Source organism: Sinocyclocheilus anshuiensis, unplaced genomic scaffold, assembly GCF_001515605.1.
Source record: "Sinocyclocheilus anshuiensis isolate Anshui unplaced genomic scaffold, SAMN03320099.WGS_v1.1 scaffold1317, whole genome shotgun sequence".
NCBI lineage: Eukaryota > Metazoa > Chordata > Actinopteri > Cypriniformes > Cyprinidae > Sinocyclocheilus > Sinocyclocheilus anshuiensis.
Window position 1 is genome coordinate 718854 of NW_015551117.1, and position 13426 is coordinate 732279.

At 38.2% G+C, this 13426-nt stretch overlaps 1 protein-coding gene across 2 annotated transcripts in view; it reads right to left on the bottom strand.

Annotated features, from left to right (window-relative positions):
• Window positions 1-10817, bottom strand: part of acsf3 (acyl-CoA synthetase family member 3) — a 35999-nt gene extending 25182 nt beyond the window's left edge. For both annotated transcript variants that reach the window (XM_016453189.1, XM_016453187.1), the window contains exons 1-3: window positions 10756-10817; window positions 8792-9539; window positions 5775-5930 (exon numbers count right to left, since the gene is read on the bottom strand). In XM_016453189.1, the coding sequence (XP_016308675.1) occupies window positions 5775-5930; window positions 8792-9490 (855 nt within the window). In that variant the 5' untranslated portion in view covers window positions 9491-9539; window positions 10756-10817. The remainder of the gene's footprint in view (window positions 1-5774; window positions 5931-8791; window positions 9540-10755) is intronic.
• Window positions 10818-13426: the final 2609 nt, after the last annotated feature.

Here is a 13426-nt window from a genome sequence, read left to right on the forward strand (position 1 = left end):
GCTGTCTCGCACTCTCTCCATCAACCCCCCCCACCAACACACACACACACACACACACACACACACACCTTTTATCATCAAAAACCCATCTCTCATCACCACACCTCCTCCTCTCCACTCTGGTACCCAAGTTGCTCTAGTTTCTCTTTTCATTTCATTAGCCCCCCAACAAAGAATTGAATGAATTTGTTTGTCCTTCCATATTGTTTATTTCAAAGTACACTATGCATGTGTGTAAACTTGTCATGCACAGGCTGCTCATCAAATTCACATAAAATCTGGCACATTTTGTCTGGAGACATTCCTGACAATAAGCTATCAAAATAAATGTAACTTGTCAAATTGTTTTGCAGACTTCAGCCAATTAATTTGTTAGCTGAAGAAGAAAAAAACATAACAAAATACCCAAAGTTTCTGAAACTTGAACAAATGAATTAAATAAAGCTGCAAATAGCAAAAAAATAAATAAAAAAAGAGGAGTGCAACTTTTAGCTGTTCATTCATCGCACTGAAAATGAAAGGTCAAGTCAAGAACTTTGCATTGTGGGACTGAAGGTCAAGTCAAGCTCATTGCACACTGCATAGACTGTGTAATAGCACATTTTGGCAGGTGCAGTAGGCTTTTCTTTCAAATTACAGATGCTCCTATTGCAATTTTCTTAGCTGATTCCGATGTTATTTTTTTGTAAGTGTGACCTGCTGATACCGATTTTAGAACTATAAATGAAAGCATATACAAACAAAAATCTACTTTTTTTTTTTCAATACAAAAAATTATTTACATAATAAAATAAATTATTAAACATTACAATTTCCCCTAATCTGTGCTAAGTTACAGATGTTCTCTCACTTAAACAACTCTCAAAATAAAGTGCTCTGTGACTGGAAAGAGGTAGAAATTAGTTGCTGTATATAAAAAACAGATGTCATTGCCCACTGTTTATAAATGGGCATTGTTTCCCCTAACCTAATTAAACGCATGTGTTATCTTCCACATCAAATTTTTTGCATTGTTTCAATTAAATCAGAATAATACGAAACTGTATTCATTCATTCAGTTGTGTAGTGTGTTCTTGGTTCTTGGCCGATCATTTGGAAAATCATCTGATTCCTGTCCCTGGACAGTTGATTGGTGCATCTCTAGGGATGCTCCGATCAGGATTTTTGCAGCCGATACTGAGTACCGATTTCTTGTCATGGTGATCGGCCGATACCGATGCTGATTCTGATGCTTCAAGCTTTATATAGACGGTTTCATCGGGCGCACGCGCCTTGCCCAGCCCGAAGTTAACTTCGGTCAGTGTTTGTTTATCAGTCTGGCTATGGCACCGGCTACAAACACAGTTAAATTTAAGGTGATGAGTAGACTGAAGTTGGGCGTGCCGTTGAATTACAGAAAGAAAAAAAAAAACCAAGGTACCATCACGAAGTTCTTGCTTGGCAAAATTAATATAAGCTATTCTGTGTCTTAAGACAAGTTAAATTAGAACTAGTTCAATAATTATATTTATTATATTATATTATATTTCTACGGTAGAGGAGAATAGCCAAACCAAAAAGAAACAAAGAAAACACAATGCAACATGAAATGCTGTAAACTGCGAAAATGAAGTCTCAAAATCCAAATAAACCGAACAAGATCGACTCGAACTAGATGTCAATTAATGCACGCGTGTCACCTGATCCACATATGCACGGATTCCTTCCACACCGGCGATGACATGACTGTGGCTTAAAATCATTTACATCCCCACGCATCATGTATGTAGTCAGGCGTTGACGTCATCAAATTGCGATTGGTTCGTGAGATCGGCCAAATAGTGAGTACCGATCGAGGCATGAAATGTGATTATCGGCCGATACCGATCTCTGACCGATCGATCGGAGCATCCCTATGCATCTCTATTTAAAATGTTCCAAATTCCCTAGTTGATTGCTACATACAGCAAAAGTTCAAATAAAAAATTACAAATAAATAAAAATAAACAAACAACAGGTTTCCAGCGTTTATTAATTTTTAAATGAGAAATAAGATGGGGTAGGACATACATGAATGGACTTGTCCTTTTATTATAGACAATAGTCTTTAGTTTACACATTAACCTGGCAAAACTATGATCACAGACTTGCTTAATAATGGCAAGTGAAATTAATGAAAAGTGACATTTAAGAGAGCATTATCTTGGGGTGAAAAAACGTACTAAGGCTCTTATAAGACTTTAAATCCATTTTCTAAAATTTTGGATCACTTTTTCTAAAGGTATCTGCTAAAAGGTTTTTGTTGTAAATGTTTAAAAGTACACTAGCATAGAGATGTTTCGGAGCTAACACTGAAAGCTACAAAACTCCAATTTTAATATCATAGGGTCTTTAACACGGTTTTTCTTTCAAAGCAAATGTATCTGCAAAACTGTACATGCCCAATCTCAGACTATCACACCGAAATCCAATAATGAGCAACATACATGTAGAAAACACCCGCCATGCACCATCACATGATGGATAACCTTTTACATCCCATCATTAATAATAGTAGAGTCTCTGACTGCAGGCTGTCTAATGCATTCATACCACAATAAATTCATCTACACGCATGTTTTGCTCCCACCAGAACTGAGATGAGCACTCATCACTCAAACAACTCCAAGCCAAAGTAATGGTGGCTCAAATATAGATTTTTCTGCCTCATTAAAAATTACTGAACCGCATGTTGTAAATAATAAAACCCTTGTGGTGAATAAAGCGTTTGATCCCTCAAAGAAGGTGTTTGTTTTTTAACATGTGCGTTCAAGGTCATATCTGTGGAAAACAGAGAATGTAACTTTCTTCTTGTCCCGAATGTCTTTTTTCTCTGTTGTGTCCTCTCCAGACCTTTCTTGTCAATCAGATCCTTGACTCCCATTAAATTCTCCTGGACCTTAAAGCCCTTCCGCTTGCTCGCTCGCTGCCGTAAGCCCCCTCCCTTTACAAAACGCGGATCATTCCTCAATGTCATGCCATCCATTGATCTGCTTCTAAAGCCTTTACCGAGAGTTGGCGTGGCCAGATACAAAGCTACACTGGGCAATCCATCACGCAAACTCCGTGCTTGCTGTGACAGTCCGGGCTGTCTTTTACGCACACACATACACACAGAGGTTTGAGCCAGAGCCTGTCAGTTCCTGAGTCCTGGTATTGATGCCTGCAGCGCTGGCACGCAGCAACACAGCTACAATTAGCGCATCCCTCTGACAAGTACCCGATAAAGGTGATCAGCAGCCTCCTCCACCCTGCTACACACAACTTCATTGTGCAGGTCTCATGAGGTCCTCCCCAGGGGAGCCGGGCAGACGCCCCCCACTCACTGACGCTTGCAGCACGACTTCTGCAATGTTGCCCTAAGAAAGTTCCGCTGTGAGTGCATAATGGAACAAATAAAATGGCTTTGTTGAATAATCTTTGTGGAATTATTTACAACTTAATATCTACGTATTGCATCTGTGGCATGCTGTCGATCACCACAGACACTTTTGACTCATTCCACAGTTCGCAAAAACAAATGGAAAACACATTTAGTAATGTACAGTAATTGAAGCCTACCCGGCAAGAAAGCTGAATGGTTTAAGGCACAATTGTGAAGCTTGACATTAAGTTAAAGAAGACTTTTACAATTTTTTATTTATTTTTTATGCAAAATTGTCTAAACTTTTCTTTCGAGGTGGGATTGCTTTACTTGGTCGATGAACTTTTCTCATGTATTGGAGGCCTTATGTGATAGTGAAATTGCCACTGCTCAAATTTTTTATCCAATAAGAAAAATATGCGCATAAACTACGATGGAAACACAAAGTCATGTGACTTCGTGTAGTGGGGCAGCACAACTGGACTAACCAAGTGGACTGATCTCATTGCACAGCATCTGAAATGTTGTTTTGGACATTCTGAAATGCTTGAGTCAAAGTGGTTCGGTATAATTATCTCCAGAACTATCTTTCACTACTGCATTTCCAAACAGCAGGCATCTGCCTCTGAAAGCAAGATAACATGACCACATGCTTCGTTTGCTCGCTCTGAGGCACAAATAATTTATTATATACGAAAAAAGACCCACAGTGGCTTCTCCTATTGCAGCAAATTACCTTTTTCTTAGTGATATTTGGCGCCAGTTTATCAGGAAGTGATAAGTGAATTAAGTGAAAGGAAGTGATTTTTTTCCTCTTCGTCTCGCAGGTGGAAACAGTGCTTTATTTGCAAATGTTTTATGCGAATTTCCAGTTTTGCTCAAAAGTAAAATTCGCAACTTTGGATGGAAACATAGCTAATTAATGACACTCTGGCATTGCGCATCTTTATATTATATTACATACTCCTGAATGGACTTTTCTGACTAAAAAGGTAAGAATGAAACAGTCTCTTCTTCACTCCAATTCACGTTTTTTTTTTTTTTTCAGCATTTTACATTTTTCCTCTCAAACACTGAAACAACTGTTTTATAAGGCACTGTGTGTCCAAAGCACATGAATAGAAGGCACACGATTGGCGGTCTGATGCTAAGCATCTAGCCCTAACATTTTGACACCACATTGTTTCACACTGTAGGGTTTTATAATTCGAGGTAAAAAGCAGTTCTAACCCCACTTTTAAATTACAAGTGTAAAATGTAGCTTTACCTGGGGTTTAGGACAACGATAACCCAGGGTTAAGCGAAGGGTTAACTATTTCAGGTGTTAACAGCCCTCAAGTGTACTGTATTACTATGAACTATTATAGTGCATTCTGTGTCCAAAAGTGTCCAAAGGGATGAGTGCAAATCGAAGGTATGTTACAAATGTGATACATATAAATCAAGTAGTAAATGACCCAGAATATTTATTTACACTTGCTATCACTACTGGATTCATTAGTAATCATTTTTGGTCATGATAGTTACCATATAACTGTAAAAACGGTAATATTTCAGACTGTACTACAGTAATAAGATGCTATGCATGCATCAGCTACAAATGTATTTGTATATATAAAATTTATACAAATAAAAGTATGAGCATCATTGCATTAGAGAACCAAATATCAAACCAAATGGCATCTGTAAACAAATTATGTATGACCTTTCTCAGAACAAACTTTTCTAACCCTTTTCTAAGCGACTTTTAGCCAGCCAGACAATTTTTAACAGACATATGAAGTTCAGTCAGTTCACACAGGTGTTCTAACAGAGCAGATGTAGTCCATCACATTAAATGTTCCACTAATGTTTGACAACTAGTGTCACAATACATTTAGTCTTCATTTTGAACAGTTTATTAATGGTGTATAATTTAAAAGTTTGGTCACACTTTATATTAAGTGGCCTTATCTACTATGTACTAACATTAAATGCCTGCAAGTCTATGGATTCACTGTGTAACTGCATGTTGTCCTGAATAATTCCCACATTTACTGCTAAAGAGTTTGAGCTACTGTATCATATGGTTATATTTATGAGTAAGGACAGGGTTAGGTTTTGGATAATAGGGATTAAAGTTAGGTTTTGGGGTAAGGGTTGGGTTGTAGTTGAAGGTCAAGTTAACAGTGTAACTACAAATATGAATTAACTATATTTCGAATGCAATTAAACAATATAAAGCATGACAACAAAAATATTTTGTGAAATGCTTGGCAGGAAAAGTGCCCTTTGATTTCTCATTCAATGATTTTCAGTCACTTTTAAGTGTGGTTTTTAAGTCAACAGATTTAGGATCTATATGTTATATGAAGGAACTGTGGTAATGATGTGGTTAGTGGAAGAACTGTACCTTCTGAGCACTGAACTCTGGCAGCATGACGCAGGTAGCACCCACCCAGAGTGGGCACATCAGTTTATTTACGATGCCATGCACATGGTGAAGGGGCAGCGTGTGCAAGATGACATCATCTTTATTCCATGCCCACTCTGACACCAAACCCTGAACCTACAAGACAAGAAAAAGAGATTTTGACCTACAGGTACTTGTGAGTGTTTTCATGGTCCACGTGTTTGAGGCATGGGACAATCACGTTGGCTACACAGAAACAGGCCAAAGCCATTGTGCTCAAAACCTTTAAATCAGCAATGTGAATTAATATTAACCATTTGAGTTAAAATGGACTGAATGATGCTCACAAGCAACTCTTCAGTTCTCATTGTGCTGTGGCATGAACATGATTATTTACCACGTGCAGCCGGGCTGGTGCATACACGCACAATCACGCAGTCCTGAATTAGGTCGAAATGTGTACACTCAACCCCAATGCCCTATTGCTTTGGGTGTTACTCATCAGGTTATCTTGGTGTCATAACCTATAATCAAACTTTGATTAAAATTCACCTGTCTATTACATTTATAGTTCTTTACAGGCATTAAATTTAATTTCTTATTTTGTTTTGCATGATTGTGGTACATCAAGAGAATCTGACATGAAATGCATATATGCCTCCGCAAAGCCCCTAATAATGATGACACTGGTTGTAACCAACACAGTTTCTTTATTACTTAATGAAAATACTGCACAGAACTCAAGTAAGAGCATCAATTTATCTTAGCTGACTTCCATATTTTGCCAGTCACATCTTATGTATATTTTGCAAGTAAACCATCACTTTAATCAGATTGATCACAAATGAAAAAAAAAAAACACTGATTACTGTTCTTTCCAAATTTCTCTGATATCTATGAACAGTACCGTTTTCATTTAATTTGAAATTAAACCATTATTTTCAATAATTACTAATACAATTATTATTTTAAAATGAAAAATTTTCTTTGAATTCGTAAGCATACTCCAGTCATTCCTCATATGCACACAAACAAAACAATGCCGTTCACCACAATTGTAAATGTTACGAAAAACACATTTAGGGATGTACCCATACTCTATGACAGGGAAGACCTAATTATTATATTATATAAATTCTTAAATAAATTAGCTAAAATGTACGGATTTTGAAAAAGACATTTATTAATTATATACATTTGTATATAATAAAATTAAAAACAAAACTATTAAAATTAAGCTTAAAGAGTTTAAAAAGTAGACTACTCACCACTGTGCCTTACAGTGGGGAGTAGTGAGAATGATAAACAGTTGACCAGTGGCAGCTCTGTCCAGTCTTTGTGAAACACAGGCACTTGAGCTTGTCCGAAGAGGCTCCCCCTTAATTGAGAGTGATCTAATTTTCCACCCTATTGGAAATGCAGGTCAATTTTTGCTGGAAAAAAAAACACTGCCTTGAGTGGCCCATGAAATGAAACAATCAGAATGATTACTCAGAGAGGCGAAGTGGAACGAAAGTAAAAGAATGCAATGACATCAGGGGAGGGAGGGGTTCTCATTCCACAGCTACAGCTCTCATCAAACCTAATTCAGCTTCTGTTATTCATCTCACACTAAAAGAGTTGTCAGCTAAATAATCCTAATGTAACAATTCTTCCAATATCGGAGTAGGTGAAACTCTTGATCTTCTCATTTGATTATATTGTGCCATGAATATATCATGAATATATCCAATGTTGTGCAGCATGATTTTGGTTTAGATGATATTATTGGAAAAAAAATCAAAAAGCCATTATAGGCTTTGCATTACACTATGCTTAAGATTAAACTTTTGTTATCATTTACTCAGCCTCATGTCATTCCAAACCTGTAACTTTCTTTCTTCTGCGGAACACAAAAGAAGATCATTTAAATAATGTTGGTAAGAAAAATATTGGTGTTGGCGCCAATAACATCGTGGGCATATAGTTCTGTTGCGTTTCGGGTCTCCCGAGTTCATGTCCCGCCTCACAGACCTTTCCCGATCCTGTTCCCCCTCTCTCTCTTTCCCACTTCGCTTCCTGTCTACAATGCTGCTGTCCTATCCTTAATATAAGGCAAAAAAGCCAAAAATAAATCTTTACAAAAGAAAGCAAGAAAGAAAGATAGATAGATAGATAGATAGACAGACAGACAGATTATGTTACATTGAATGTTTGCAGAAGTTTAACCACTTTTTTTTTATTTTTTTATAATAGAGCCAAATCAGGCATTTAACAGTAAAGCTTTTTTGGCCTTGATATGGCTATTTTATTGATGTTCTGTTCCCTTAACATGGCTATGAGATTAATTATTATTATTTTTTTTTTTTAGCAAGTGAAAATTGTTAGCAAATTTTATTTCCAAACAGCTTCAAATGTGGCTCATCCAATCTGATTTTACATCTAAAAATAATTTCATAACCAAGTTATTGCCAAAACAGAAGCATCCATCAAAAAACAAAAAAAAATCACAGGACATGGTCAGGATCACTATTTAAGGTTGATACAATTTTCATGTGTCCTATTTGTGAGAATAAATGTGTGTGTGTGTGTATTATATATATATACAGTGGGTACGGAAAGTATTCAGACCCCCTTCAATTTTTCACTCTTTGCACTCTTTGAGCCATTTGCTAAAATCATTTAAGTTAATTTTTTTTCCTCATTAATGTACACACAGCACCCCATATTGACAGAAAAACACAGAATTGTTGACATTTTTGCAGATTTATTAAAAAAGAAAAACTGAAATATCACATGGTCCTAAGTATTCAGACCCTTTGCTGTGACACTCATATATTTAACTCAGGTGCTGTCCATTTCTTCTGATCATCCTTGAGATGGTTCTACACCTTCATTTGAGTCCAGCTGTGTTTAACCATACATCAATGGAAAGCATATTTATTCAGTTTCAGATGATGTATAAATCTACATTTCAAAAAAATTGACCCTTATGACTGGTTTTGTGGTCTAGGGTCATATAATAAATACTCATTTACCATGGCCTGCAGGCTGCTGTGAGTGTGAAGCACTCCTTTTGGTCTGCCCGTGGTGCCGCTGGTGTAGATGAGCATGGCTGGCCTCTCTGCCCAGTCTGAGATGTTCTCCTCAGGTAGCATCCGTGTGTCCTCAGACTGTAGAGTATCTAGGCTAGACGTGGTGGGAAGCTGTAGGCAGGGCAGCCCTAGTTTCTGGGCCAAGGGCTCAATGGTATCCATGAAAGGTTGTCCGGCTACCAGCAGCTCGCTCTGGGAGTCTGAGATGACATATTCCAGCTCACTTGGAGGATGCTTGGTACATGGCACAGCTATGCCGCCACACATCCAGGCCGCCCACTGCGCCACAGTGTAGGATGCGTCATTGGCACACAGGAATGAGATACGCTTGCCCTGCAGGTCTCCTGATTGACAGGTGAGTGCTTTAGTAATGAGCCCCGCCAGGCTTTTGCTGTTTTTGTAGAGGGAGCGGTAGGTGTGGCTCCCGCTGTGATCCGTAATGGCCACATTGTCTCCATACGCAGAAGCTCTGGAGAAAACAGGAGCAACTCTCCTTACAGCTGGAGAGAATTTTAGGTTGGATGACGCGAATGTTCTCTGCTCGACATTTCCCAGCAGCCACTTCAGGACTCTTCTGCCTCCCCTACAGTGAGACCAACTTGAAGAGCAGCTCCAGATGGACACGGTGTGTAAGGACAGCATAGTGTAGGATTGCACAGGAGTTGCCCACAGTCTTTGTCATCTGTCTAAGCTTGGGAATACAAAATGAAACAAAAGTAAATATTAATATTGATATAGTGTATATAAATGAAAACAAGGATTAAAAATACCCAGTTTTTCAATAAGACAATTAAAAGGCATTACTTACGACACAAGTCTCAACATTAAAGATTTTTACTTGTCCTGTCAGCATTTCATAAATACAATAAATAGCTACTTTTTTTAATTGACCTATTTATGTCAGTAAAAATAGCCATTTTTATTAAACTTAGTTTTCTTCATTAAAGTGTGTAAAAATAAGTATATTAAAGGCTGCATTTTTCTGAAACATTACTGAATTTATTTATTTTTGTTTTTATCCTATTCTAATTGACGCTTCCAAACTACAAGAAGTCATTCTGCAAACTTTCAAAAATCCCTTTTTCAGTTTTTCATTGGAAATGCAGGAATCCAGGAAGTTGTGGCAAAAAACAAATATGTCATTGCTCAAACATTTTGAGCATGTTCATGTCATGTTTTGTATAAAATAAGTTTGTATGAGGTTCCTCATACTTAGGTGGTCAAATCCTTAAACTTCAGTACAAAGTGTGTGTGTGTGTGTGTGTGTGTGTGTGTGTGTGTATATATATATACACACACACACACAAATATATGTATGTACTTATTAATAGAATGCAGAGATTCAAGCACTATTTATAAGTTGTTTTTTTTATATATGGGGGGTCTCAGAAATCCCAAGCCTCATAAGACAGAAACAAATTTCTTGTAATTCATTGAAACTGATGAAAATTTATTTCCCAAGCCTCTTTTAGCAGTATACAATCTTTCTTTTGAGAAATTCCTGTAATTAAAAAGTAAAACTGAATTTGTCACATTACTTGATAAGGTCAGAGGAACATTACATAATTTTAGAGGGAAAAATATTATTACATAAATAACTATAAATTATTATTATTTTTATTACATTTTCCTTTATTATTCATTCGTTCGTTCATTCATTTTTCACAAACAGCACAGGGGAACCCAACCTGAGACCCAAACATTATAAAAGTCAATCTTAAAACAAGTTCAATTCAAGTAGTCTCCATACAACGTTATCCCACATTTCTTACACTTCTGAAGACGCACTGTTGTGGACAGCTCGAAAGGTTAGCCTTTATAACGTTATCTGAGCTCGCTATGCATAAAATCGTAACAGAACTACAAGACCTTCCTCAAACATGACTGAAGAATAATACGTTTCTTACCGAAAGTCATACTGGATGCGGTGCGCCGTTAAAATTAATCCGTGTGGAAATCGAAGCAAAGCGGAACCTTTATTTACCAGGCTCTTGACTTGGACCTTTATCTTGCGTTATCAAAGAGCTTTGCATTTTGTAAGCCACAACAATATCTTTAGATTTTATTGTAGCATTTAACTTAGGTGCGATTATAAAGAAGGGAAAATACATTAACCAAAACATTATCTTTGTTTTCAAAATAGACAAGAAGTAGGCTACAGAATATCTTGTTTTAGTGATATGGATGTCATCTGTTAGAAATGTTGGCCTTAGCAGGTATGTAACATTTAGATATATTAGAAATGATAACAATACAATGCAATAACAAAAATGCAGTCTATATATATATATATATTTTTTTTTCACATACATACAACTAGTATGAAAATAGGATGAGGCAGACAGACAGATGGACTGAAGTTGGTGAGTATTGACATCTAAGCGTGTATTTTGCCATCACACTGTTCTCGTCCAAGCTTCATCATGCCAACTGGTTTTGGCATCAGCTCACAGCACGGGCACACTTAGCCACCAGCTGGCAGTCGCGGGCCTCAAATAAGAATTGTTCAGACATGGCACTCATTCAAAAAGTTCTCACTTCCCTAAACCCCTCCGTGGTAAATAGGGATGGCATATTCCTGCAAACTGAAAGCTTTGTCTGAGAATCTCCCCTCCAGTTTGAGAAGTAGTATCGTCAACGAAGGATCCATTCACCACCACAGAAAGAGCTGGAAGCGAGAACACTCCTTAAGGCTTTAAATGACTTAATTGATTATTGGCGCTTTGTATTGCATGTGATGTAGGTGTTTTGATGGACATCCTTCTTCTTTCATGAGGAATTCAATGATTTTCTTTTTAACGGAACCAGGCTTGGATCCCAGCATGCTCTTGGTATGAATTTTGAAATTCCAGCTGCTCTTCAAACATATTCGCTCATCAACAATCTGATTGGTTTGGAAAGAAGACCGAAGGGTGACCGGCGAGCAGAAGGCAACTCGGTGAGCATATATTTGACGCATAGCTACAATGGCTGTCCGCCAGCCCAGTATCTTCTCAGTCACGGTGTTAGCAGGTAACACGTCCGGCAGTGGGCGCCAGCTCCCCATTTGGTTGGCCCAGGATTCTCTGAAAACTGTGGGAGAAGAGAGATGCCCCCTCTTTTTTTAAAGATTTGGAGAGTGAGTGGGGAACAGAAATCAAGGGGTGTTCCAAAAACATGTGTTAGGTTGGCACCAGATGAGAATGCCTTGGCAAGCGCCTCACTCTCCCCCTCTTGCCCCTCTTAGAACACATGGCACGTTGACGGCGGCATCTGGCTGCGTTGACTCTCAGCAGCTGCGCTTTGTCTATGCCAGTTGGGATGCTTGGCACTGCCACTTCATCAACTACCTGTGGCTTCTCCTGGGCGCGGAGCGGGCGATGAATTATTTGGTGCTGCAGCTGCAAACTTGATTTCTTTCCAAGAGATACAGTTGTGTAAACACATGCTAGACTCATGGCACACAAACAAATGCTTTGCATACTTGGACAGTTTGTATACAGGAGGACAAGTCTGCATCTGGGCTTACTTTATTCAATGCTGGGCATCTGGTCTCGGGAGGAAGTTCACAACATTATCACATGGAAACCTTTGTACTCTATTATACAAGAAACTTCAGGAAACTGGTTTTGGCAATTCTTTGTCAACATGCCATGAAAGAGTGAGAAGAAACCTTTTTTTTTTGTATTACTTAAAAAGCTTCAAGGAATTTGTGGACAATAATATATGAAAGAAAGACCCTTTACTGGATTATTCCATATGAGTTCCCCAAGGTTCTCTGCTGGGCCCTCTTATGTTCCATGTTTATTCTGTAACATTTGTTGTTTTGAGTATGAAATACAGAATTAACTGTGTCGAGCTTCCCTAATGCTGCTCTCCATCTGTGCCAAAATGTGTGGTTTACACTGGACTGATAATTAAAACATGTACCATGAGGTCTTCCCATGTCTGATTTGCTAGGATTTTCCCCATGACTGTGGTTCAGCACATACCAGCGCTTTAAAGCAGCTACAAGCTTTCCTCATTTGGAAAGCATCATTTGGTATCTCCAGGGGTAACTGTCATGTTCTTTAAATTTTGCAAAAGTTGCAAAACCTCCAGAGGATCTAAGACATCACAGCCTTTTAATAAAACAACAAACTCTGCTCTATTTAAGAGGGACAGGGAGGGTGTACTTACATCAGAGTGGAGCAGCACTTTTGACAAAAAAAACAAAAACATGTCAGGCTTTGTTTTTAAGTGAAGTAGACATCCGTTATGTTCTAAGCCCTGACATCCACAGAGCCATGCGACCTAGATTGGATTACATTTTCTTTACAGGTTTTGTTTTTAGGTATTTTTCAATGGAGACAGATTATATCTGTCAAGATTCAAAGACAGAAGTTCTCTTTTTTGTTCAGCTTCTGGTGACCCACTGGGAATTTGGCTCCATCTGTGCCAGCCTGACCCAGTTTAGCCCACGGCCACATCCAACTGTTCCATGTCCCGAGCATATGTGCAGTTGCAGGGGGATAAGCGATCCTCACCACGCGGGACAGGGAAAAGCATGCTGCAGACATGACACGGGACCAGACTCTAGTCTACCCTCATCCCAGAGCA